The sequence below is a fragment of the Strigops habroptila genome, chromosome 23 (assembly GCF_004027225.2).
Source record: "Strigops habroptila isolate Jane chromosome 23, bStrHab1.2.pri, whole genome shotgun sequence".
NCBI classification, from domain to species: domain Eukaryota; kingdom Metazoa; phylum Chordata; class Aves; order Psittaciformes; family Psittacidae; genus Strigops; species Strigops habroptila.
Window position 1 is genome coordinate 491,520 of NC_044299.2, and position 24,936 is coordinate 516,455.

At 66.6% G+C, this 24,936-nt stretch overlaps 6 protein-coding genes across 6 annotated transcripts; 3 read left to right on the forward strand and 3 right to left on the reverse strand.

Moving 5' to 3' along the window:
- The first annotated feature begins 9 nt into the window (after positions 1 to 9).
- COQ10A (coenzyme Q10A) lies at positions 10 to 2,963 on the forward strand. Its single transcript, XM_030510543.1, has 5 exons — positions 10 to 211; positions 885 to 1,010; positions 1,789 to 1,981; positions 2,056 to 2,157; positions 2,240 to 2,963. The coding sequence occupies exons 1-5, from the start codon at positions 129 to 131 to the stop codon at positions 2,405 to 2,407; spliced, it is 672 nt and encodes a 223-aa protein (XP_030366403.1). The 5' UTR covers positions 10 to 128; the 3' UTR covers positions 2,408 to 2,963.
- Positions 2,964 to 3,148: 185 nt separating this feature from the next.
- CS (citrate synthase) lies at positions 3,149 to 7,443 on the reverse strand. Its single transcript, XM_030510532.1, has 11 exons — positions 7,367 to 7,443; positions 6,185 to 6,232; positions 5,974 to 6,081; positions 5,819 to 5,884; positions 5,616 to 5,747; positions 5,352 to 5,540; positions 5,074 to 5,273; positions 4,789 to 4,918; positions 4,595 to 4,696; positions 3,932 to 4,141; positions 3,149 to 3,848 (listed from the first exon to the last, which is right to left on the reverse strand). Exons 1-11 carry the CDS (start codon positions 7,418 to 7,420, stop codon positions 3,678 to 3,680), a joined length of 1,410 nt encoding a protein of 469 aa, XP_030366392.1. The 5' UTR covers positions 7,421 to 7,443; the 3' UTR covers positions 3,149 to 3,677.
- Positions 7,444 to 8,560: 1,117 nt separating this feature from the next.
- Positions 8,561 to 11,700, reverse strand: CNPY2 (canopy FGF signaling regulator 2). The gene is made up of 6 exons (XM_030510545.1): positions 11,317 to 11,700; positions 10,557 to 10,669; positions 10,332 to 10,447; positions 9,629 to 9,826; positions 9,438 to 9,534; positions 8,561 to 8,991 (listed from the first exon to the last, which is right to left on the reverse strand). Exons 2-6 carry the CDS (start codon positions 10,654 to 10,656, stop codon positions 8,948 to 8,950), a joined length of 555 nt encoding a protein of 184 aa, XP_030366405.1. The 5' UTR covers positions 10,657 to 10,669; positions 11,317 to 11,700; the 3' UTR covers positions 8,561 to 8,947.
- A 314-nt stretch (positions 11,701 to 12,014) lies between these two features.
- Positions 12,015 to 21,897, reverse strand: PAN2 (poly(A) specific ribonuclease subunit PAN2). Its single transcript, XM_030510500.1, has 25 exons — positions 21,616 to 21,897; positions 21,049 to 21,218; positions 20,820 to 20,940; positions 20,656 to 20,733; positions 20,277 to 20,544; positions 19,624 to 19,966; positions 19,058 to 19,154; positions 17,784 to 17,903; positions 17,533 to 17,652; positions 17,331 to 17,459; positions 17,014 to 17,213; positions 16,623 to 16,765; positions 16,250 to 16,356; positions 15,847 to 15,945; positions 15,383 to 15,459; positions 14,857 to 14,998; positions 14,481 to 14,618; positions 13,834 to 13,893; positions 13,656 to 13,746; positions 13,419 to 13,576; positions 13,188 to 13,331; positions 12,802 to 12,981; positions 12,601 to 12,694; positions 12,328 to 12,525; positions 12,015 to 12,250 (listed from the first exon to the last, which is right to left on the reverse strand). The coding sequence occupies exons 1-25, from the start codon at positions 21,895 to 21,897 to the stop codon at positions 12,216 to 12,218; spliced, it is 3,594 nt and encodes a 1,197-aa protein (XP_030366360.1). The 3' UTR covers positions 12,015 to 12,215.
- Positions 21,898 to 22,025: 128 nt separating this feature from the next.
- LOC115618589 (predicted GPI-anchored protein 58) lies at positions 22,026 to 22,721 on the forward strand. The gene has a single exon (XM_030510297.1). It carries the CDS (start codon positions 22,026 to 22,028, stop codon positions 22,719 to 22,721), a length of 696 nt encoding a protein of 231 aa, XP_030366157.1.
- A 705-nt stretch (positions 22,722 to 23,426) lies between these two features.
- On the forward strand, positions 23,427 to 24,934 carry IL23A (interleukin 23 subunit alpha). The gene is made up of 4 exons (XM_030510558.1): positions 23,427 to 23,854; positions 23,956 to 24,054; positions 24,474 to 24,599; positions 24,678 to 24,934. Exons 1-4 carry the CDS (start codon positions 23,678 to 23,680, stop codon positions 24,822 to 24,824), a joined length of 549 nt encoding a protein of 182 aa, XP_030366418.1. The 5' UTR covers positions 23,427 to 23,677; the 3' UTR covers positions 24,825 to 24,934.
- Positions 24,935 to 24,936: the final 2 nt, after the last annotated feature.

Here is a 24,936-nt window from a genome sequence, read left to right on the forward strand (position 1 = left end):
ACTCCCGTCGTGCCCCGCGCGGGAGGCGCTGCCCCGCACCGCCCTCGGGCGGGCTCTGAAGGAGCGGACGCGGTGACGTTACGGGCGGGGTGAGGGGTCACCCGGTACGAGGGCTCCGGGCCCCGGTGATGGCGGCGCGGCGGCTCCGCGGGGCTGTGCAGGGCCTCGGGGCGCGGCAGCGGCTGCGGGCGGCGGCGGGGCCCCCCGCGGGGTGAGCGGGGCCCGGAGGGGGGGGTCACACCGGGCCCGGGGCGCGATCGGTACCGGGAGAGGGGGGGACACACACACATGGGGGGGGGCGGTTCGAGCCCGTTGGAACAGCGCCGGTGCCACCGGGAGCGCTGTGTCCAGACGCACCGGGTACGGTCGGAGCCGCACCGGGAGCCGGGGGGGGCGGTTGGCGGTCCCCGGGGTCCCGGCACCGGCTATTCTGGGAGCTCCGGGGCTGCCAAGCCTGGCACGGCCGCGGCTCCATCAGCCGCTGGGCGGGTGAGCGGTGCCATGGCTATAAATACACCCCGGCGGCCAGCACCGGGGGGTGGGGGGGCAGCGTTAACACCGGCACCCGCACCCCAAAACCCCGGTCCCGGGGCTGCAGCCACCGAGCGGTGCTCGGGGACGGGGCGATGCTGAAGGAGGCGGTGGGAGGACCCTGGTGCTCTCGCCGCAGCTGGGTCCTGGTCTCCCCCCACGGAGGTGTCGTCCCTCCCCACCGGGAACACGGAGGAGGTCTGGGTCGAGCGGGGTCCGTGGTGCTTTGACACCGGGGGGGCACCGGATTAGCTGTCCCCAGGTCAGGTTTCCTCCTCTTGCGCAAGAGCAGCCCTTGGATGGGGCCGGGAAGGGGCTCCCGGTGCTCCCGTTAACACCCGTTTCCCACCCAGACACGCAGCCCTGTGCGGCCTCCGGTTGGTGACCGGCACCGAGTGCGACCCGCGGCTCCAGCCCGTCCGCTGCTTCCTCAACCTCACCACCAGGAGGAAGGAATACTCGGAGCGGCGCATCATCGGGTACGTGTCACCCCCCCGTGTGCTGGGTGACACCCACCCCTCGGCCTCAACACCTTGTGTCACCCCCCCTTTGTGTTGGGTGACACCCACCCCTTGGCTTTGGCACCCTGCATCACCCCCCCTTTGTGTTGCATGACACCCACCCCTTGGCTTCAACACCCTGCATCACCCCCACTTTGTGCTGGGTGACACCCACCCCTCAGCCTCAACTCCCACCCCTTGGCCTCAACACCTTGTGTTACCCCCCCTTTGTGTTGCATGACACCCACCCCTCAGCTTCGACACCCACCCCTTGGCTTTGGCACCCTGCATCACCCCCCCTGTGCGCTGGGTGACACCCACCCCTTGGCTTTGACACCTTGTGTCACCCCCCCCCCTTTCTGTTGGGTGACACTCACCCCTTGGCCTCAACACCCGCCCCTCAGCTTCGACACCCACCCCTTGGCTTTGACACCCTGCATCACCCCCACTTTGTGTTGGGTGACACCCACCCCTTGGCTTCAGCACCCTGCATCACCCCCCTTTGCGCTGGGTGACACCCACCCCTTGGCCTCAACACCCACCCATTGGCTTCAGCACCTTGTGTTACCCCCCTATTGTGCTGGGTGACACCCACCCCTTGGCTTCAACACCCTGCATCACCTCCCCTTGTGTTGGGTGACACCCACCCCTCAGCTTTGACACCCCCCCCTTGGCTTCGACACCTTGTGTCACCCCCCCTTTCTGTTGGGTGACACCCACCCCTCGGCCTCCCCCCCCGCGGCGTGGCGCGCCGCAGGTACTCCATGCAGGAGATGTACGACGTGGTGGCCAACGTGGAGGACTACAAGCACTTCGTGCCCTGGTGCAAGAAGTCGGTGGTGGTGGGCCGGCGCGCGGGGCACCTGCGGGCGCAGCTGGAGGTGGGCTTCCCGCCCGTGCTGGAGCGTTACACCTCCAGCGTCACCCTCGTGCGCCCGCACCTCGTCAAGGTGAGCCCGGCCCCGGGGTGTCCCCCCCCCCCATTGAACCCCCCACTTTGAGCCGCTCTTCCCCCCGTCCTCAGGCTGTTTGCACCGATGGGAAGCTCTTCAACCACTTGGAGACCAACTGGCGCTTCAGCCCCGGCATCCCCGGGTACCCCCGCACCAGCACCGTGGACTTCTCGGTACGGCGGGATGATGATGGGGCTGGGGGGGGGAAGATGGAGCCTGCCCCACGGCTCAACCCCGTCCCCTTTTGCTCCTCAGATCTCCTTTGAGTTCCGCTCCCTCCTTCACTCCCAACTGGCCACGGTCTTCTTCGACGAGGTGGTCAAGCAGATGGTGGCCGCTTTTGAGCGCCGGGCGGCCAAAAACTTCGGGCCCGAGACACGGATCCCGCGGGAGCTCATGTTCCACGAGGTCCATCAGACGTGAGGGCGGCTCCGGCCACACAGACTGCGCCAGGGCCCCCCCCTCCACCTATTTATATGGGCACTGCTGCATCACCTCCATCCCCCCCATCCCGGGGGGGGGGGGTTTGGGGGTGCCGAGAGCCCCCGGCCCCAGGGCAGGAGCCGGCACTGGACTCATTGCAGCCGATTTGGGTTTTAAGTGTTTTAGTCCCCAAGAGCTCGTTTTGGGCTTGATTTGATTGATTTTTACCCCCTTTTTTGGTTTCTTTTATTTCCTGGGGGGGGGGGGAGGGGGTGTCTCGCTCTGGAAGGGGTTTTTGGGGCAGGGACAGGGACGGGACCCTTCCTTCCCCTTCCAGGAGCCATAGGGCAGGAGATGGGCGCAGGGGGGACCCGGCCCCACGTCGCACAGTTTGCACAAGGCACACGCACAGGGTGGGAGGGGGCTCACGCTGCCCCCCCCCCGCCACCCCCATCACCTTTCCCTCCCTTCAGCACCCCCACGGGGGTGGGTCTGGGGGGGTGTCCCCCCCCCCGTCGGTCGGGCTCTTTCAGGCCAATAAAGAGTTATCCCAAGGGTGAGCAGCCTCTTGGTCCTCATTTGGGAGATGGGGGGGGGGGGGACGGACCTGACCCCAAACCAGGCTCCTACCTGCACCCAGCGCTCGCTGTGGGGCCGGGTGGCACCCGGGGATGGGGGGGGGGGAGGGGGGCACTATGTCCTGCCCCCCCCCCCCCCCAAATCGCAGAGGGGGGGCTCTGATTTTGTTAATAAAAACATTTATTTTGCATTTTCTCGTTGTTTGTACAGAAGTGGCCGATCCCTGCGAGGGGCCAGGCGTGGGGATGAGGGGGGGGCCCAGCTCCGGCTGCCGGGGGGGGACACATCGGACACAGTGTTCAAGGCAGGGGGGTCACACAAACACAGGGTGCAGCCGGGGAGGAGTGTATCAAGTCCCTGCATGGGGGGGGGGGCTGAGACATTCGTTCTGCTGCCCCCGGGGGGGGGCCGGGACAGAGTCTGGACTGAACCCTCTCAATGAGGGGGGGACACCCCAATGCTGGTGTCACCACCCCCCCCCCCCCAGCACAGCAGCGGGAGCCGGGGTGGGGGGGTCCCAGTGTGTGCGGTGCTGCTGGGGGGGCGCTGCCTCTGCCCCCCCCATCCAGAGGGGACAGGAGCGGGGGGGGACCCACGGCCGGTGCCCGGTGGGGGGGTTCAGTGCTGAGTCCGTCCGGGGCCCGTCCCGGCAGCGCATCGTTCCCTGTGGAGCCGCGGCCCCGTCCCTTCTCTACCCGGATTTGTAGCCCACGAGCTGCATGAGGCCCTTGGTGCTCATGGACTTGGGTCTCTCCAAGGGGAAGCCCAACGCCCGGCTCCAGATGAGCTGCGAGAGGACGCCCAGAGCCCGGGAGACCCCGAAGAGCACCGTATAGTACTTCATCTCCTTCATCCCATAGTACTGCACGGGGAGAGACGGGGGTCAGGGCGCGGCGGAGCGGGCGATGGGGCAGCCGGAGCCCCCCGCCACCCCCAGGGGCTCACCTGCAGCAGGACCCCGCTGTGGGCATCCACGTTGGGCCAAGGGTTCTTGGCCTTGCCCTGCTCCAGCAGCACGTTGGGGACGATCTTGTAGAGCTGAGCCACCAGCTTGAACAAGGGGTCCTTGGGGAGGTGCTTGAGGGCGAACTCCCGCTGGCACGTGTAGCGCGGGTCCGTCTTGCGCAGCACCGCGTGCCCGTAGCCCGGCACCACCTGCACGGACACGGCCACGGAGCCATGAGCGGGGTGGGATGAAGGGACCTTCCACTAGAGCAGGTTGCTCCAAGCCCCTGTGTCCAACCTGGCCTTGAGCACTGCCAGGGATGGAGCATCCAAACTTTCTCCCTTCAACCCGTTCCAGTGTCCCAGCACCCTCACAGGGAAGAGCTTCTTCCTTATCTCCAACCTGAGCTTCCCCTTTTCCAGTTTGAACCCATCACCCCTTGTCCTATCGCTCCAGCCCCTGATGAAGGTCCCTCTCCAGCATCCTTGTAGCCCCCTTCAGACCCTGGAAGCTGCTCTGAGGTCTCCACGCAGCTTCTCTTCTCCAGCCCCAATGTTCCCAACCTGGCTCCATATGGATGGGAGCTGCTGGATCATCCTCGTGGCCTCGCTCCAGCAGCTCCATGTCCTGCCGCTGAGCACACCCCGTGGTGCTGGACTCACCCTGCCCGAGTTGAGCGTGTTCCAGATGAACTCTCTCAGCTTCTCATCTGACACCTCCTTGCCCAGCTCCTTCTGCAGGTCCGTCAGCCAGAGCAGCACCTCCTGCGGGCACGGCCGGTGGAACGGGGTGGGGGGGGGTCAGGACAGCGACACACGGACAAAGGGACGGACAGACGGACACGGGAAGCGCTCACCTGGTTGGCGAGGCCGTGCAGGGGCCCGGCCAGCCCGTTCATAGCGGCAGCGAAGGCGAGGTATGGGTCAGACAAGGCGCTGCCGACCAAGTGGCTGGTGTGGGCGCTCACGTTTCCCCCCTCGTGGTCGCTGCAGGGGTGAGGAGGGAGCATCAGGTCTCCCCTGTCCCCCCCCCAGCCACAGGGACACCCCCCAATGGCCACTGAGCGAGGCCACAACGATCCCACCCCGGTTCTGCAGGGCTGCCCGTAGCCCCATAGCGCGCGCTCCTCCCGGCCCCACACCTGTGGATGGTGAGGTAGAGCCGCATGAGCTCGACGAACTGGGGCTCGGTGTAGCCCAGCATGTTGGTGAAGTTGTGGGACCAGTCGAGGTTGGGGTCGATGGCGCCGATGCTGCTGCCCTCGCGGTACAGGTTGCGGTAGATCTTCGCGGCCACGCAGGGCAGTTTGGCGATGAGGTCCATGGCGTCCTCATAGACAAACTGAGACAGAGCAGTTAAACCAGGACCCCCCCTCCCAAACCCCCCCCCCCCGGCACCCGCTCAGCATCACCCCACTACCTCCCAGTACTTGGCGCGGTGCATGCCCTCGGCGTAGGCGCGGGCGAACTTGCTCTCGCTGTTGAGCGCGGTGATGGCGGCGCTCAGCTGGGACATGGGGTGCAGGTTGGTGGGGAAGTTGTCCAACATGGTCACAACGTGGGACGGCAGCGCCGCGCGACGGGCCCACTCCTGCGACAGCCAAGTCACCTACGGCGGCGACAACGGGGCTGAGCCGGTGGTGCCGGTGCTGGCACCCCCCTGCCCGGTGTCCTTGTGCATTACCTGCTCCTGGGTGGGGATGTCCCCTGTCACCAGCAGCCAGAAGAGCCCCTCGGGCAGCGGCTCCTCGCCCCCCGCAGCTTTGGGCAGCAGCTTCTGGCACTCGGGGATGCTGTACCCGCGGAAGCGGATGCCCTGGGGAGCGCGGCACAAGCATGAGCCGCCGCGGTGCCACCGGCACCCAGCGGGGCAGGATGCGGCCCTACCTCATCGGGATCCAGAACCGAGGTCTCATAGATCAGCCCCCTCATGCCCCTCATCCCGCCGTACACCTGAGAGGGGGGGGAAGCCGGTGTTACCGGTTGTGGCACAGCGCGGTGACCCCGGTGCGGCGCATCCCCCCCCCCCAACCCCGGCTCACCATGTCCACCGTGATCTGGCCGACGGCCGTGCTGCCGTGCTGCTGCCTGAAGCTCTTGATCTTCGCCTGCTCCTTGGGGATCATGTTGGCCAGGACATCCTTTAGGTTCTGGGGAGCAGTGAAGGGGCCGTGAGCCCGGTACCGGGATGGGGGGGGGGGGGAAGCTGAGCTGCCACACACCATCACCGCGAGCACTGGGGGCTCCTCTTACCGTGGCGGCGCTGGCGTGACGGGCGGCAAAGAGGACGCACGGTGCGTTCTATGGGAGAGCAGAGGCAGGAGCCGGTGTTAGCGGGGGGGGGTGCAGCCCCGGTGAGGTCCCGGCAGGTTGTGCCATTGCAGAGCCGTGCCAAGCCAGAACCGCTGCGGTTTCCCTGCTGCAGGGCCGGGGAAGCCGAGCTTTGTTCCTCCGCCCGCGCGCGGTGGCCGCAGGGATTCCGGCCGCCGGGAACGCCCGGATGCAGGCGGGAAGCCCCGGGCTCGGCAGCACCCACCGGGGAACCCGGAGACACCGGGAGCCGCATCCATGCCCCGGTGCCACCACAATGTGAATGGAGGGACACGACACGGGGTGGGGGGGGCAGAACCGGCCCCGGGGGACCCCAACACCGGTGAATGCGCCGCGTCCCCCCGCACCACCACGGGCAGGAACAATGGAGGCGGCAGCGGGAAGCCCAAGGTCAAGGCGGCCGCGGGCACCGGTGTCACCGCTCCAGGGCTGGGCCCGGCTGTCAGCGAGGTGCCGCCGGCTCAAGGTCACACCTTGGTGGTGACACCGAGTAACAGCGATGAGGAAGAGGAAGGCGGCCGCGGGGTGGGATGAGGGCGCAAACCGCTGCCCCCCCCCCCAACCGGGGGTGAACAGGGCCAAATGGGGCATCACAACACGCGGGACCCGGCCCCGCTCCCAAAATAACGCCCGGTCGATACAGACACCGCAGCGGCCGTTGCGAAACGCCGGGGCCGCGGCCAAGGCCGGGGCGGGGGGGGAAGGGGGAACCGGGGCCGGCCCAGCCCTGCACCGGCGCCCGGTTCTCACCGCCAGCCCAGCCCCGGCCCGTTGCGGCTCTGACCCTGCCGCTCTCCAAGGCACCGGGTGGGGACGGCGAAAGCGGGGTGTGGGGGGAGACCCCCCGGTTCTACGCCCGGTCCTACCGGTGCCCCCCCCCCCATTCGTTAACGGCGGAGGCGGCGCCGGTGCCCACCACGTGCTGCCGCTGCGGCGCGCGCCCCGCGACCCCTCCCCCGCCAACGGCCGCCGCGCGGCCCCGGTTACGGCAGCGCCCCCCCCCTCCCCGCGTCGCCCCTTTAAGAGCCGGTGTCGTAGCCGTGTCTTACCCCCCCCCCCCCCGCCCCGTTTAAGGCGCGGCGGGGCCGGGCCGGGCGCGCTCACCTTGGGGCCGCGGAGGCGCGCGGCCGCCCGGCTGCCGGCGGCGAGGAGCGTCATGGCGGCACCGGGGCAGGGCGGGGCCGGGAGCGGGGCCGGGAGCGGGCGCGGGGCCGGAGCGAGCGGCGGCGGCGGCGGCGGCGGCGGCCGAGGGGGTCCTCAGCGGCGGGCGGGGCGGGGCGCGGCGCCTAGCTGGTTATTAGCATAGCCCCGCCCTCTCCCCGCCCCTCCTGGGGCAGGGCAGCTCCCCATTGGGCGCTCGGCGGGCCGAGGGGCGTGGCTAGGCAAATGAGGCGGCGCGGGCCGGGGGGCCCCGGCTATAGGCGCCCGCTGCGTTCGCCTGATCGTGGCCTTGAGGTGGGGTGAGGCGTCGCCCCGCCCCTTCCTCGTGACGTCACCGCCCGCAGCCCGTGACGTCACGCCGCCGCGTCACACACACACAACCCCCCCGGTGCCGCTGCGGTCGTGACGCGACGTCACCGGGCCACGCGCTATGAGGTCACCGGGGGGGCCCGTGACGTCACCCCGCGGGCAGCCGCCAGGGGCTCGGGGTCACCCGGTGCCATTGCTCCGGCTCCGCGTGACGTCAGCGAGGGGGCGTGGCCGCGGGTGAGCGACCCCCATGACCCCAGGACATTGCCCCCGGTGACGGTGACACAAGGACACGCGGCAACGGGTGACACGGAACACGGGTGACAGGGAGCACGGGTGACACACGGGACCATGGGTGACACATGGTAACGGGTGATACGGAACATGGGTGACACATGGCAATGGGTGACACGGAACATGGGTGACACAGAACATGGGTGACACATGGCAATGGGTGACACAGAACACGGGTGACACATGGCAATGGGTGACACAGAACACGGGTGACATGGAACATGGGTGACACACGGCAACGGGCGACACATGGCACCAGGTGACATGGAACACAGGTGACATGGTAACAGGTGACACATGGCAATGGGTGACATGGAACATGGGTGACACATGGCATCAGGTGACACGGGACCATGGCTGACACATGGCAATGGGTGACACAGAACATGGGTGACACAAGGCACCGGGTGACGTGGGGCCAGGGGCTGACCCGCGCCCATCAGGGGCCATCCCCACCCCAAACCCAGCCCATGGCCGCTGGTTGTCACCAGTGTGTCCCAGCCCCACCGGCCCCACACACACCGGAGCCAGACCTGCCCTGGGGCGGGCCCGCGGCACGGGCACCGCGCAGCCCCTTTATTGCCTGCAGCAAGGAGGGGGGGTCCCAAAACCGGTGCCGGTGCCGCCCACCGGCAGCAGCAGGAGGCAGGTCCATGGCTGGCAGTTGTCCCACTGGAACGTCCCGGCAGGAGCAGGGCCCCGGCGCGGTGCCCCCCGCCCCGCACGGGCACAATAAATAGGCCAAGAGCACCAGAGGGGGGGGAGGCTGCGGCGGCTGCACCGGCCCCGGCGCCGCCGTGTGCCCTGGGACATCCGCCCGTCCCGGTGGGGATGAGGCGGACCAAGAGGTAGGGGTCGTCCCACCGGAGCCTGGCGCCGTCCCGGTCCCCCGGCGCCACCGCGGGGGCAGCCGGTGCCCCCTCACAGCTCGTCGTGCGGGATGTGGAGCGCGTGGTCGCACAGGTCTGCGGGGACAAAGCGGGGAGCTCGCAGAGGGACGTGGCTGAGCCTTGGGGGGACCCCTGGGGGCTGTCCCTGTCCCCCTGCAGCGAAGGGATGAGCCATGTACGGGGGGGTCACTGCGGTTAATGACAACTGGGGCTGGTTGGATGGAGGCAGGGAGCCCCCGGAGCACCACGGGCTCCCCCTCACGGGATAGGGAGCATTGGCCCCTGGGGAAGCACAAAGGGCAGGGCATGCCCTGACCCTCGTGTTTGTGAGCTGGAAATAGCCCTGTGGGAAGGGAGCTGCTGCGGGCGGGCACCCGGCCACGAGCTGCAGCAGCCAAAAGCAGCCCCGGGCGGCTCCGGCTGCCAGAGAGGGGCTGCCCCCAGCGAGCTGGGGGGGTTTGGGGAGCCCCTGAAGCTAGAACCGGCCTCGGCGGGGCTGGAGGGACCCCGGCCCGGCTCACCCGTGCGCTTGCTGCAGAGCCGGTCCTTGACGTTGTCGGCCTCATGGGAGAGGAACTCGATGAGCTCGTCCTCGTACTCCTCAGCGATGCTCTCGCACTACAACGGGACGTGCTGTGGGTCAGAGCCGGGCCCCGGAGCAGCCTCCAGCCCCACGGAGCTGCTGGTGGGAGCGGCTCAGCCCCGGACCCACCGCAAACTTGAGGCTGGAAGCCACGTCCCCGTCGATTTTGACCCCGGAGAGATCCATCTTGGTCCCGTCGTGGGAGAGGACCCGCACGTAGCTCTTGCGGTGCGTGGCCGGGTCCACTTTCTCCCCGTATTCCTTCATCTTCTCGCACACCCGCTCCAGCAGCTCCGTCAGATGCGCCTCCGAGCGGGCGTAGGGAACCTGCGGCACGAGGACAGCGGGATCAGGCTTTGGAAGGGGTCAGCCGTGCCCGGGGAGGGCCTGGGGGTGCTGCGGGCAGCAGAGGTGCTGCTCGGCTCTGTGGGACCCCCCCTGCAGCGCTGTTGTGGTGGCCCCAATGTCAGGACATGGAGCTGCTGGAGCGAGGCCATGAGGATGATCCAGCAGCTCCCGGATGGAGCCAGGTTGGGAACATTGGGGCTGGAGAAGAGAAGCTGCGTGGAGAGCTCAGAGCAGCTTCCAGGGGCTGAAGGGGGCCACAAGGATGCTGGGGAGGGACCTTCATCAGGGATGGAGCGATAGGACAAGGGGTGATGGGTTCAAACTGAAACAGGGGGAGTTCAGGCTGGAGATAAGGAAGTTTTTCCCTGTGGGGGTGGTGGGACACTGGGATGGGTTGGATGGGGAAGGTTTGGATGCCCCATCGCTGGCAGAGTTCAAGGCCAGGTTGGACACAGGGGCTTGGAGCCTCCGGGACACGTCTCACCTCCACCACTGACTGGCTGCCATCGGGGTTGATCCGGAACGAGCCCATCTGGATGGTTTTCCTGGGATCCACCTGGGCGATCTCCCACTCCAGCTCGTCCACCAGCGCCCGGCACGCTGCGGGGGACGCCGGAGTCAATGGCACTGCCTGGCCCAGGTCCCAGCCCCATCATCCATCCCATCCCGTCCCAACCCATCCCACCCCATCCCACCCATCCTGTCCCACCTCCGCAGTGCAGGTCCTGGCTCCGGCGGGCGCAGGCCGTGGGCAGCAGCACAGCCATGGCCAGGCCCAGGCAGAGCACGGGCAGGATGTGGCCCCTCATCCTCACGGGTGACCTGTGGGCACGGGCAGCTCCAGCGCTGGTCCGTGGCCTCCGTGTCCCCTGTCCCCTACAGCCCCCGCTGTCTATAGGGCTGCATCCACGGCGTCCCCCTCCCCGATCCCCAGCCCCTGCAGGGCCCGTCCGTACCCGGGACACCACAGGGGCCCCTGCACTAAAGGCTCGAGCCCAGACCCCTATGGAGCCCCCTCCCCTATAGGGTCGAGCCCAGACTCCTATGGAGTCCCCTTCCCTACAGCATCGCGCCCAGACCCCTATGGAGCCCCCTCCCCTATAGGATCGAGCCCAGATCCCTATGGAGTCCCCTCCCCTATAGGATCGAGCCCAGATCCCTATGGAGTCCCCTTCCCTACAGCATCGCGCCCAGACCCCTATGGAGCCCCCTCCCCTATAGGATCGAGCCCAGATCCCTATGGAGCCCGTGCCCTATAGGGTCAAGCCCAGACCCCTGTGGAGCCCCCTCCCCTATAGGCTGGAGCCCCTGTCCTATAGGATCGAGCCCAGACCTCTATGGAGCGCCCCACACACAGGCTCGAGCCCAGAGCCCTATGGAGCCCCTGCCCTATAGGGTCCAGCCCAGAGCCCTATGGAGCCCCTGCCCTATAGGGTCGCGCCCGGACCCCCGTGGAGCCCGTTCCCTACCGGGTCACGTCCGCCGCCCCCCGTGGAGCCCGATCGCGCCTCGGGCCGCGTCCCGCCCCCCCCCGCAGGGCCCTGCCCGGAGCCGCGGGCCCGGCCGAGCCCCCCGCGCCGCGCCGCGCCGGCCGCTCTCCCGCCACGGCAACTGCCCCGGGGCTGCCCGCGGCGCCGCCTGCCCCGGCGCCCCCGCTCCGTCCCGCCCCGCCGCGGGGCGAGGCCACCCGGGGCAGGCGGCGGACGAGCCGGTCGGGGCGGCGGAACCGGTGGGACCGGCCGAGACCGCTCCGAGGCCCGCGGCGGGAACCTCCTGGCGCAGGCAGCGCCGCGGGCAGCCCGGGAGCAGCGCCGAAGGCCCCGCGCTGCCAGGGCCCGGGCCGCGTGGCGGTCGGCCCCACTGGGGGCGTGGCCTACGATGACTCCACCCCCTCTACCCCTGGCTCCGCCCCCATGGCGTCTAGCTCCGCCCCCTCTGCCCCTGGCTCCGCCCCCCGGGCACTTGGCTCCGCCTCATCCGTCCCTGGCTCCGCCCCCCGGGCCCTTGGCTCCGCCTCCTCTGTCCCTGGCTCCGCCCCCCGGGCTGGCGCTGCCGCTGCCGCGATCGCGCCGTGTCGCCGCCCCCGGCCCCGGTTCGGGTCCCGGTTCCCTCCTGCCGTGTCCCCGGTGCCGGTCCCTAACCCCGGAGCCAAGGAGGACGCAGCGGCGCGGGTGTCCGAGGCTGCTTTATGAGGGCGCCCGGTCCAGCGGGCGGGTTGGGGGGGGCGGTGGTAGCAATTCCCGGTACCGGCAGGGAAAGGGAGTCCCGGGGCACCGGGCCCCGGGGGAGGGGACAGCCCCGTCCCCGCTGCTGGTTCCAGTTCCACGTGTATCCGCCTCCCTCGGGGCTGCTCCTCGCCGGGGCACGGTCACAGGGCCAGCACCGGGGGGTACACGGCCCCATCTGCGGCAGAGAGAGCGGCATGAGGGGCTGCAGGGGCCACCGGGGGGCAATGGGGGGGCATAAAGGGGGTGTCTTACGCTTGGGGCTGCTCTGGCTGTCGGGCTCCGGCACCTTCCAGTCCAGTTTCCGTCCCTTCTCATAGAGGCCCTTGAGCACCTTGCGGAAGTCCTCGGGCTCAGCCCCCTGCGGGCTCAGCTCCAGGTACTTGCGGTAGAGCTGCAGCGCCGTGCGCGCGTCCTCGATGCTGTCGTGGGTCTCACCCTGGATCTTCAGGTCTGGGGGGAGAGCCCTGGGTCAGGGATGGGGTCAGGATGTGCCCCCGCTCCTGCATCCAACACTAAACCACTGACCGAGGAAATACCAGGCGAGGAAGCGCAGGGAGATCATCCTCTTCCTCGGGATGTGGAACAGGTAAACGGTGTCGATGACCTGGTCCTTGGGCACCTGGAGAGCAGAGGGGGTCCTGCTGCCACCACTGTGGGGTAGTGGGAGCCCCGGCACTGCCACCAGCCTCCCAGCCCCAGACCAAGCCCCCCCGTGCCTGCTGTCACCATCAGGTTGATGACACGAAAGTCTTTCTGCAGCCCGTGCCCCACAAATTTGACCCCCACGTCGATGAGGAAGCGCAGCTTCAAGTAGGTGGATTTGAGGGTGGTGAGGTGCTTGGAGGAGATCTTGGCATCCAGGTCTCCCGGCTTGATCCCCGAGTATTGGGTCAGGTAATCCACCACCTACAGAGAGCAGGGCCCATGGAGCGGGGCTGCGGGGGGCTGCCCCCTCCCCAGATCCCCTGCCAGCATCCCAAGGAGGGTGCTGTTGTTAGAGCGGGTGCCCCTCCATGGGTCCATGGAGGGTCCCCGCCATGACCCCACAGCGGGAGGCAGAGCGGGTCCATGTCCTCGGGGGGTGGGGGGGGACAGGCAGGACCCCCCCATACCTGCTCTTGTGTGGAGATATAGTCATCGATGAAGGGGACCCCCTCGTTGGGGCCCTGCCCGCGCACACACGTGATCCTGGCCACCGACATCTGGCTGGGCTTGATGGTGGATTTGGTCCCATCGCTGCGCAGCTCGGCCTCCTCCTGCGACGGGTGAGAGGAGAGCTCGGTGCCACCCCCCCTCTGCGTCCCTGCACCCTGGTCCTGCCGCGGGGGGGGGGGGGACCTGACCTCGTTCAAGGTGACAAACTCAGCGTCCAGCCCCACCAGGTCTCCTGCCTGCGGCATCTCGCTCAGCATGAGGGGGATGAAGGTGGCGTGGCACTTGCGCTGCTTGCGAGCCAGGGAGGCCTCTGCCAGCAGCACGCTGGCCTCGATGGGGTTCTTGACTGCAAGGGAAAGGGGAAGGGGGATCAGCCCCGAGGCAGAGGCGCTGCCCACGCAGCCACTTCCACCCCAGGCACTCACTGACGAGGTTGTATTTGGCGTTGAGGTTCCTCCGGGCGTAGTAGAGGATGGCCGGGACCTTCCAGCTCATGTCGAACTGCACCGCCTCGCACTGCAGGGACGGGGGGGACGACAGGGACAGGGTGTGGGGCAGGGTGCTCCCCCCCCATAGCCACAGTCTCACCCCACACACACTCACCTTGTCCACAGGCTCGATGAGGAAGTCGTTGAAGAGGTACCACTGCTGGTGTGTGACTCCCTGGGGGCAGAGCGGAGGCGCTGCCTTAGGGGGGGCCCCCCCAGGCGAAGGCAATGACTCCTCTCCCCAGTTACCAGGGAAAGGGGGGTGTGACGATGCCATGTGGGAACTCCCGCCCTTCCTGGGACACCGTGGGGAAACCCCTGCTGGCCTGGGTGGTGACAGTGTGCACATGAAGCCCTGCGGCTGGACAGGCACGGTCCCTGCCTGCCTCCAAGCCAAAACTCCACCGAGATGCAAGAGCCAAGAGGCAGGGATGCGGCCTTGACACACACTGGGAATTCCTGGCTCGGGCATCTCCAGCACGCACCAGGACTGCCCAGACCAGCCCTTTCCCCAGGAAGGGAGATGACGTCCCAGCCCCTACCTGGAAGTACCAGGAGAAGCTGGCACCGTGCCTGCGAGCAGGAGGAACCAGCTTGAGGAAGAGTGGGAAGCGTGTTCCTTCAGCCCTCCCCTCCCTGCGAGGCGCCGCAGCAGCACTTGGGCTGAGCCACCCAGGAACGGGGCCGGAACCGAGAACGGAGCAATCCCGGCGACAGGGAAGCAGGGCCCCCCGGTGGCACCCACCCCACAGGGCTCCTCACCTCCTTCCTTTGGTGATAGGTCTCTCCCACTTTGATGTGTCCCACCAGGCTGCCCCCGGTGCGGGAATCCAGGATGTGGACGACGGTGGCCATCAGATCATAGACATAGACCGACTCGGGGTCCTCGGTGGGGCTCAGCTGCAAGAGGAACCAGCCCCATGGTTGATGTCAAGCCCAGGCAGCTCCAGACCCACAACCAGACCCACAACCAGACCCACACGACGTGCCACGTCACCACCAGCCCAGAGCTCTCCATGCTCACCTGAGGTCTCTCTGAGGCTTCTGCCCCACACGCACGCAGCAGGAAGCGGCTCTGCTCCCACAGCCCCACGTGCAGGTGACCACGAAGCCCCAGAGGGAGCTCCTCAGCCTTTACCTCATCGTTCTCGCTCCAGTTGCAGACATCCAGCTCCTTGCTCTTGGTCAGCCTCATCTTGATGGCGTGAGGGATCCAAATGTTCTTCAGTTCCTCCACGGAAGGATACGAATGCGCCGTGTCAGGGTTCCCCAGCTCCTTCCTGCACAGAGAAGCATGGAAAACCGAGCTGGAGGAGTCACGGGAAGTCACCCAGGCTCCCAGCCAGCCTGTTCCTGAACCTTCCACAGGACAGGGAAGCCAGAGCTGCGCTGCTTCCCCACGGAGCAGGAGCTGGGAAAGGCCAAGGTCCTGGGTCAGTATGGGAAGGGAAGGGAAATGAGGGCTCAGAAGTGCATGGATCACAAGGGTATCCCATGGGAATGCTGTGCGGAGCCCCCCAGCCAGGGTCACAGCCTCAGAGCAGCAATGAGACCGTTCCACAGCCCAAGAGGAGCTACAGCCACAGAGATGGCCCCGAGCTCCCCACAGAAGCAGCCAGAAGGCGCCACTGCTGTGGGTTACCAGCCCAGGAACAGGCACCTACCACTCTCCAAGAGAGATTTCTTTGCCTTTGGTGATGTCAAAGCCTCCTCTCTTCATCACGGCTCTCTGAAAGGCATACTGGCAACGAAACACAGGCAAGCATCAGCACGGAGCTGCTGGGGACACGTGGGTGACAGCCAGGCCAGCAGCGGGGCGAACACAGGGACTTGGGAGCTGGTGACAGGGATAAAGACAACGAGGGGAAACCCAAGTGTCTGCTGGGCTCCTGCTCCCAGGTCCTGGGGCACTGGGGCAGTGAAAGAGTGCCTCAGTCCCAGCAGCTCGGCCATGGCAGATCTTGTCTCTTCCAAGTCCATGCTACAAGCACGACCACCATCCCAACACATCCTCTGGGACCAAAGCAGGGTGGAGAGCAAGAGGCTGTTAGAGACAGCGAGCTGAGAGCAGGGGCACCCGGGCAGGCCTGGCCACCCCTGGGTGCCAGCGAGGAGAACAAGCCCCCACCTCAGCCTGTGTTCTCCAGAAATCGGCCTCCTTGGAGCTGTTCACCTCACAGTTGATGACCAGGACGTCGGGAAGGCAGCGGATGTTCCGCGTCTGGACCTGCAGGGAGAGCAGGACGTGGAAGGAGGAAGCACCCAAAGCCACGGAGAAGCTCAGCATCGGGTTGGGCACGTGCTGCCTCTTCCCTCCTGCCTGGCTGCGTTGTGGAGGTGCTGCAGGGGGCAGGGAGCAGGGATCCTTCCCTCTGGGAGCTGCAGATGCACCCCAGTGCTCCCCCAGCGCAGGAAATGCCCCACAGCGGCCGGGAACTGCACCTCCAGCACCCACCCAGCACGTTCCCCACTGCCTAACGGAGAACCATGGGGTGCTGCCAGCCTTGTCCCGCAGCCCGTGGGGTGCTCACCGTGGGCTGGTACTTCTCACAGTTCTCACACCAGGCTTGGGTGTTCTGCTCCAAGCAGATGCTTCGCTTTAGGATTTGGGCAAACTCATAGTCTTTGACTGGCTTTTCTGAAGGGAGAGAAGAACCACGTCACCTCCCAGCACACGAACCCTTCCCCAGTTTAGCTCAGGCAAACCTCAGGGGTTTTCCTCCCAACCACCAGCCAGAAGGTCAAGCCCCAAATCTCCTTTTCTGTGACCAAAAGCTTGCCTGGGTGGAAACCCACCACTAGACCTCAGCTGCCGGCCCTGCCGCAGGCCAGGCCATGGCACAAGCTCGTCCTCATCACCTAGAGCTCATCCCTAGGGATAACACCCCCCCCGCTGTGTGTTACCGGTGCTCTCGGGGTAGGAGAGGGTGAAGAGCAGCGTGGAGGACACCCGCACCGTTTCCTTGCCACAACGACACATGCTGCAGTTCTCCATCTCGCAGCTGAAGAGCTGCCCAATGACCGAGTCCCCTGAGGAGCCGAAAGTGCTGGAGAAACAGAGCACGAGGGTCAGCAGGATCCCAGCGATCCCTACGGAGCGGAGCACGGCAGCCACACACATCTCGGGCTGCACAAGGGCTTCCCCAGTGCCCTCTGCAAGGAGGGGGTCAGGAGGTGGAGGGGTGGCTGCAGCTCCACGTGTTCCCTCAGGGCAAGAAAGCTCCTTCCTGAGCCGTGGATGGACCCTTTGGGAGCCTGGTTTGGTCACTCCTGGTCCTGCCCCCCCGGGACTTACGTGGTGCCAGTGCCCCGATAGGCCTGTGGTCCCTCCTGCTCCTGGGTTTCCTGGTGCAACTGAGTGAGGATGAAGCGGTTCCAGCTCTGAATGAGCCGCCCCAGGTTCACCTTCCCTGTGGCTTCATCCGAGTCAGCCAAGATGAGCCCCAGCGCTGAAGCCTCCGGGATGGTGCGGAAAGCCCGCAGGAAGTTGCTTCCCTGGGGATGGAGCACGAGCAGCCCGTCAGGCAGCGCGAGCAGCAGGGCTTTCCATGCTGCCTCATGCCCCCACCCGGCGCCTGCTCCTCTGTCATCGAGCTGAGCCTCCCCACGGACCTGGCAGGGGTCTCCTCGGGACAGGTCCAGCATGTGGAAGAGCAAGCCCAGCTCACAGCCCAGGCAGAATTCCTTCTGGCAGAGGTGGTTCTGGACCAGGCACCGCACCGGCTCCAGGAAATACAGCACCTGGCAGGGAGGGAGCAGTCAAAGCAGGTCCTGGAGGCACCGTGGGCCGGGCAGGGCTGGGGGCATCTCCCACCTGGATCATGCAGTTGCAGTAGGCGTTGGGGATGTGGGGCTCCAGGCCCGCAAACAACGTCTTGTTGTAATGCTTGAAGTCAAAGTCTTCCAGCCCCAGCTTGGAGTATTTGATGGTGACCTGAGGAGAGGCACAACGTGGTCAACACGCACCTCCCCACACCATGGGGATGATTCGGTCCTTCCCATGGGGACACGGCGGGTCCCAGCCTTGGGACTCCCACCCAGCCCCTTCCCTGCCCCAGCCACCACCTTCCTGTACTTCTTGGCCACCATGTAGAGATGTGGCTCCTCTTCCCGCCCGATGGGGGACTCGGGGACTTGGCTGAAGCTGTCAAACTCATTGTCCGCCTCTTTCAAGCGATAGGGAATCTGTGAGGGGGGAGAGGAGGGAAGGGAGGCTGAAGCCCGAGGCGGAGGGAAGCACAGTGTGGGCTTTCCTGCCTCCTGGAATGAGCCAGGAGCGGGGCCCTCCCTCAACCTGCCCGAGGCCTCCTTCCGAGGGACTTGTCACGGTGGGAAACTACAGCGGCGCTGCGGGCAGGGCGCTGCTCAGCAGTGCTTTCCCGAGGGCGAGGGACGTGCCAGGAACCTCCACACTGGAGAGCTCAGACCTCTCTGACCACAGAGTGAGTTATCCAGAGAGCAGCGAGGGAGGTAGCCAGAGAGTGACTTACACAGGGACCAGCGGCTGACTTACCACAGAGCAGTCACCGGGTGACCCAGAGAGTGACTTACCCACAGAGCAGTCACTGAGCCACCCACAGAGTGAGTTACCCATAGACTGAGTTACCCATAGAGTGAGTTACCCATAGAGTAGTGACTGAGTTACCCGTAGACTGAGTTACCCATAGAGTGAGTTACCCATAGATTGAGTTACCCATAGAGTGAGTTACCCAGAGAGTGAGTTACCCATAGAGCAGTCACTGAGTTACCCATAGATTGAGTTACCCATAGAGTGAGTTACCCATAGAGCAGTCACTGAGTGACCTATAGAGTGACTTACCCATAGAGTAGTGACTGAGTTACCCATAGAGCAGTGACCAAGTTACCCACAGAGTAGCTAATGAGTTACCCATAGAGCAGGGACTGAGTTACCCATAGAGCAGAGACTGAGTTACCCACAGAGCAGGGACTGAGTTACCCACAGAGCAGGGACTGAGTTACCCACAGAGCAGAGACTGAGTTACCCACAGAGCAGAGACTGAATTACCCACAGAGCAGAGACTGAGTTATCCACAGAGCAGAGACTGAGTTACCTACAGCGCAGGGACTGAGTTACCCACAGAGTAGCTAATGAGTTACCCATAGAGCAGGGACTGAGCTGCCCACAGAGTAGTGACTGAGTTACCCACAAAGTAGTGACTGAGTTACCCACAGAGGAAGGATTCTGCCCCAAGGGGAGACTCCAGCCCTGCCCTCACCCACTGACCCTACTCAAGAGAAGCTGCTGCCTCCGACCTCTCCACCCAGGGCTTGCTCCAGCCTCCCTGAGCACAGGCTCCCCCAGTCCCCTCCTGAGGTACCTGGTTGCGGAGCTTGGTCCTCGGGTTGGGGGCGTAGCCGATGAACCCCACCTTCTTCATGGTGCGCAGGATCTCGGGGTCCACCGGAGGGGCTCGTCTGCAACACACCCCCCAGCTCAGGGACCACCAGGGCCATGAGGGCTTCCCCCATCATAGAACCATGGAATGGGTTGGGATGAAGGGACCTTAAAGCTCCTCCAGCTCCAACCCCCTGCAGGGGCAGGGACACCTTCCACTGGAGCAGGTTGCTCCAACCTGGCCTTGAACAGGGATGGAGCATTCACCACTTCTTTGGGGATCCTCTTCCAGGGCCTCACCACCCTCCCAAGAGCTTCCACAGGGGCAGAGTGGAGCCAGGATCCCTTCCCACCGGGAAGATAGAGGTTTGGCCATACCCTGCCCTGTCACCACACCTCAGCAGCTAAGCTCCTCCACGGGCAACATGCATCTCACAAGGCACACGAAGAGGAAGGGGAGTGCCAGCCACGACACGGAGCAGCAACACAACCCCTTCTCCTGCTCCCAAGGGTTCAGGGGAATTCTGAATGGGAAAGAGTGGGAATTACCGGGGTGCCGGGGCGGCGTTGGCAGCAGGCCAGTCGGAGAGCAGGGTGTCACTGGTCAGGGGCACTGGGATGAGTGACAGTGGCACGAGGTCCTGGTTCCAGTCCAAGTGGGGCAGCGTGTCCACGATGCAGGGCAGGGCGAAGTCGGTCTCCCGGGAGTAGGCGTTGAAGGTGACATCCGGGGTGTCAGCCCAGAGGTGGACACAACCCTCCGAGTCCCCGAAGGCCAGCGCCTGTTTGCTGGCCGACACGTCGAAGGTCATGATGAGAGGCCCAACGGTGTTCACGTGGAAGATGTCAGCGGGGTTGGCGAGGCCGGTGGGCTCACAGAACTGGCACTGACCTGGGTGAGGGGCGAGCACGGAGCCACGTGGCACCAGGGGACACGCGGTCACACGGTGGCCCTCTTGCTTATGGGGCTATTTGAACCGGGTGGCCAAGTCTACCCCATGTTCGGCCAAGTCTACCCATGTTCAGCCAACACTACCCCATGTTCAGTCAACTCTACCCCATGTTCAGTCAACTCTGTCCCATGTTCAGCCAACTCTACCGCATGTTCAGCCAACTCTACCCCATGTTCAGCCAACTCTCCCACTGGGATTTGCCCCCCAAGCGTGAGGAATGGGGGGAACATCACCCCACTCTTCCCCTACCTGTCTGGGAGATGATGGCCAGGCGGGAGGTGTAGGTGGGGATGAAGCGGAGGAAGAAGGGGTCGATGTGGACCTGCAGCGGGGTGGTGGCCCTCATCATGCGCAGGTCATACACCTTGAGGAAGCGGTCGCAGGCCAGCCCGTTCATCCGGCTGGAGAAGCCACATGTCACCAGCAGGTTCCCGTGGACATCAAAGTCGGACAAGCTGCCCGAGTAGGCATCGAACTCGTGCTCCACCACAAAGGTGCGCAGGTCGCGGAGGGAGACCTGGGAGGGCAGGATGCGGGCGCTGGGAGCTCCTGGAGCGCTGCAAGAGCTGGACCCCGGCTCCAGGGGCCCCCACGTTGAAGCTGAGCACCAGGATGGGGTTGGAGTTACCTTCCCCGAGGTGTGCCCGCAGAAGAAGAAGCGGTTTGATTGCCTCATGATGGTGATACCGGGAACCTCCACGGTGTACTGGGACGGAGGCACAAAAGAGGGGGTGAGCAGGGCTGAGCCCCAGCACAAAGCACCTCCCCCTGCTGGGCAGCAGCCCTCAGCACCTTCTGTGTCTCCTGGACGGTGTTGAGGTCTATCTCAAGGACGTGGTTCTGCAGCCCAGCGACGAGCAGCGTGCTGCTGTCTGTCAGCAGCAGGCTGTGCATGTCCTCGGACTCATCCATGCTGCAGAGAGGGGAAAGGACGCTCCTGCCACCCCCAGCCTCCACACAGGGGCTGGGAGCAGCTCCCCCAGCACAGGGGCAGCTCGTGGCACCCGGAGAAGGCACTTACAGGTAGTCAAAAATGATGAGGCCTCCGCGGGACATGTACTTCAGGTTGGTTTTGGTGAGGAAGAGGACGCCGTTCTCCAGGCTCTGGATCTGGCGGATGTCGTCGCTGCTGTTCACTTGGAAGGAGGAATATCTCTCCAGTGTCGGGCCGAAGAAGGAGGTGGCGTGGCCCTAAACCCACCGGGGACAGTGGTGAGACTCCCTCCGATGGGACACGGGGCTTTGCTCCCAGGAGGGGGGACAGTTCCTGCCCCTGTGGGCTGTGGAAAACCACTTGGATTTGCCCCTTTCAGGCAGGTTCATAGAATGGGTTGGGTTGAAGGGACCATAAAGCTCCTCCAGCTCCAACCCCCTGCCATGGGCAGGGACACCTTCCACTAGAGCAGGTTGCTCCAACCTGGCCTTGAACAGGGATGGAGCATCCAAACCTTCTCCATTCAACCCATCCCAGTGTCCCAGCACCCTCACAGGGAAGAACTTCATCCTTAACTCCAACCTGAACTTTCCCTGTTCCAGTTTGAAGCCATCACCCCTCGTCCCATCGCTCTGATGGTCCACGGGCACCTACCCCATGGTTCCCCACCCACAGCATCTCTTCATGGAGGTCAAAGTGGGAGACAGAGACGGGCACCCCCACTTCGGAGACGGCGGTGTGCAGCTCGCTGTACATGCCCTCCATGAGGTGCACCGACTCCGGCACCGGGATCCCCTCCAGCGGGACGCCCTCGGGATCCAGCTCCACGTTGGGCAGCAGGTTGGGGTTGAGGTGGGGGTCCAGGACGGGGTCCAGCGCCGGGTGCAGGGGTGCAGCATAGTCAGCGAGGGACGGGTTGAGCCCTTCAAAGTTCATGCTGAAAACCTTCGGAGCAGACAAGGAACCGAGTGAGGCTGAGAAACACCGGCCCCGGGACCGGCACTGGCAGCTGGTGACTCCCAGGAGTGGAATCACCGGCAGCACCGGCCCCGCACCGGATCCACATGGGCAGCACCGGATCCGCACCGGCAACACCAGGCCCGCACCGGCAGCACCGGCCCCGCACCGGCAGCACCGGACCCACACCGGCAGCACCGGACCCAATGGGCAGCACCGGATCCACACCGGCAGCACCGGCCCCACACGGGCAGCACCGGACCCACACCGGCAGCACCGGACCCAATGAGCAGCACCGGATCCACACGGGCAGCACCGGACCCACACGGTCAGCACCGGATCCGCACCGGCAGCACCGGACCCACACGGGCAGCACCGGCCCCACACCGGCAGCACCGGACCCGCACGGGCAGCACCGGCCCCGCACCGGCAGCGCCCCCCGCGGGGAGCCGGACACTCCGAGCCCCGCCTCACCCCCCCCCCCCCCCGCCCGCGGGCCGCGCGGGGCCAGCTCCGCACCCGCCTCCGTTGTCTCCGCGGGCCGGCGCCGGCCCACGGGCGGTATCGGCAGCCGCAGACCCGGGCGGGTCCCCGCTCGCCCCGAGCCGCCGCCCACGACCCGCCGTTACCGAGCGGGGCCCGGGCTGGTCCCGCTGCGCAGCCGCGGCCGGGCCGGGGCCGCCGCCGTCGCTATGGCAACCGCGCCCCCCGCGCTCCTGCCCGGGAAACCGGCTCGCTTCCCGGGAGCGGCGGACCAATGGCAACGCAGAGCCGCGGGCGCTGGCCAATCAGCGCCTGAGTGAGGCGGGACTAAACGGCGCGGCGGAGGGGACAAAAAGGATGAAACCGGACGTACCGGGGTCCTCAAGTGTCCCGAGATGCCCCATAATGTCCTGCGCTGCTCCCGGGCATCCACCGTGTCCCCCCGTGCCCCTCCGTGCCCCACCGTGTCCCCCCGTGCCCCACCGTGTCCCTCTGTGCCCCACCGTGCCCCACCGTGTCCTACCGTGCCCCACCGTGTCCCGCGGGGTCCCCAAGGCAGCGCACCGTGGCCGGTCCGTGATGCTGACTCCCCCCGGTTCGCCCGCCCCGGCCGCCCCCTCCCGAACCCACCGTGGACGAACCGCTCCCAGTGCTTGAGGCGCGGCCGGTGCGAGCCCCCTGGCCCGGGGAAGGCCGGGGGCAGCCCCGCCGGACGGGAGGGGGAAGAGCCGGAGCCGCCCCGTCGGGGCCGCCGCGATTGCGGCGCTACGGGCAGCACGACCCGGCGGGGCCGCGGGGCCTGTGGGGGGACGCGGGGGGCGCGAACGGGGGAAGCCCCGACGGGACACCGTGGCTCGGGGGAGCCGCCTGTTGCTGCGACGGGGCCGCCCCGGCCGACCCCGGAGGCAACGGGGAACACCGGAGGGGACACTGAGGGACGCACTGGGGGGACACTGCCGGGCTCCGGGGGTCCCGTCCCACCAGGGCTCCCTGGTGCACCGGGCGGGGGGTCCCGGTCCCGCCCGTGCCGCTGCCGCCGCGGAGCCGCCAGGAACTGCCCCGGGTTTTCCTGCCCGTCCCGTCCCGTCTCGGCTCAGCGCGGGGCCGGGCGCGGCGGGGCGCAGCCCGGGGACCCCGGCCCGGTATCGGTTCTGCTTTCGAGGGAGGTGGCGATTTCGCAGTAACGGGGGGCGGGTGCCACCTGCCCCGGGGATTCCCCACCTGCCGCCACCCCATAAGAGCCCGGTGGCGGCGCCGGTGGCAGCACCGACCGGCCATGGACCCGCTCCGACGCCTCTGCCTCTGCCTCTGCCTCCCGCTGCTGCTGCCGCCGCCCGCGGCCCCGGCCTCGGTCGCAGTCCCGATCCCCGGCCCCAACTGGGCCGCCTGCAAGAGCCTCTCTCGGGAGCTGTCGCGACTGGTGGCGACCCTCAAAGAGCCGCACGTGGTCCTGGTGAGCGCGGAGGGGGCTCGGAAGGGGAGTCTGGACCGTGCCCCGAGGGCAGGGGGCGCCGGGGGACGAGGGGACCTCATTAACCCTTCACCCGCTGCCAGGAGGAGACGCACCTGAGCGAGGAGGACCCCAAGAACTGGCCCCCCCGGATCCGCTGCAGCGACGCCTGCGACCCCTCCACGCTGGACACCAACAACACGGTACACGGGGTGCTGGGGGACACGGGAGCATGAGGGGGTTCCAGGGGTGCTGGTGCTTATGCCCGGGATCCAGAGGTGTCCGGGGCTCCCATGGGTGCCGAGGGATTGCACTTGGGATTCCCATGGGTGCTGGGGGTCCCAGGGATGCTGAGGGGTGCACTTGGGATTCCCATGGGTGCTGGGGGTCCCAGGGATGCTGAGGGATGCACTTGGGATTCCCATGGGTGCTGAGGGTCCCAGGGTTGCTGAGGAATGCACTTGGGGTTCCCATGGGTGCTGGGGGCCCCAGGGATGCTGAGGGGTGCACTTGGGATTCCCATGGGTGCTGGGGGTCCCAGGGATGCTGAGGGGTGCACTTGGGGTCCCCAGGGGTGCCAGGGGATGTGTGAGGGTCCCCTCTCACCCCCCTGTCCCCGCAGCGCTGCCTGCACCGCATCCTCCAGGGGCTGCAGCACTACCGGGACCTGCTGAGCTCCGACATCTTCACCGCCCGCCGCCTGCCCCGGCTGGAGGCCGCGCTGGACCAGCTGCTGAGGCTGGTGCAGGTGAGGGGATGGGGACCCGCATCCCCGAGGGGAGCCCGTTCCCCCCCCATCAGCCCCTTAACGCCGCTGTCCCCGCAGAAGGAGCCCGCCCGCCCGCCCCGGCGCCCCATGGCCCCCAGCGAGACCTGGGCTCAGCCGCTGCTGCAGCGCCTGGCGCTCCAGCGGCTCCAGTCCTTCAGCACCATCATGAGCCGCGTCTTCACCCACAGCGCCGGCCCCCGCTGAGGCCGCGCCCCCCCCGACTATTTATTCCCCTCTAGAGGGGGTTATTTATGTGTTGTTCGACGCTATTTATCGCGGGTATTTATGGGTTGCGAATAAAGGGCTGAAGGAGACA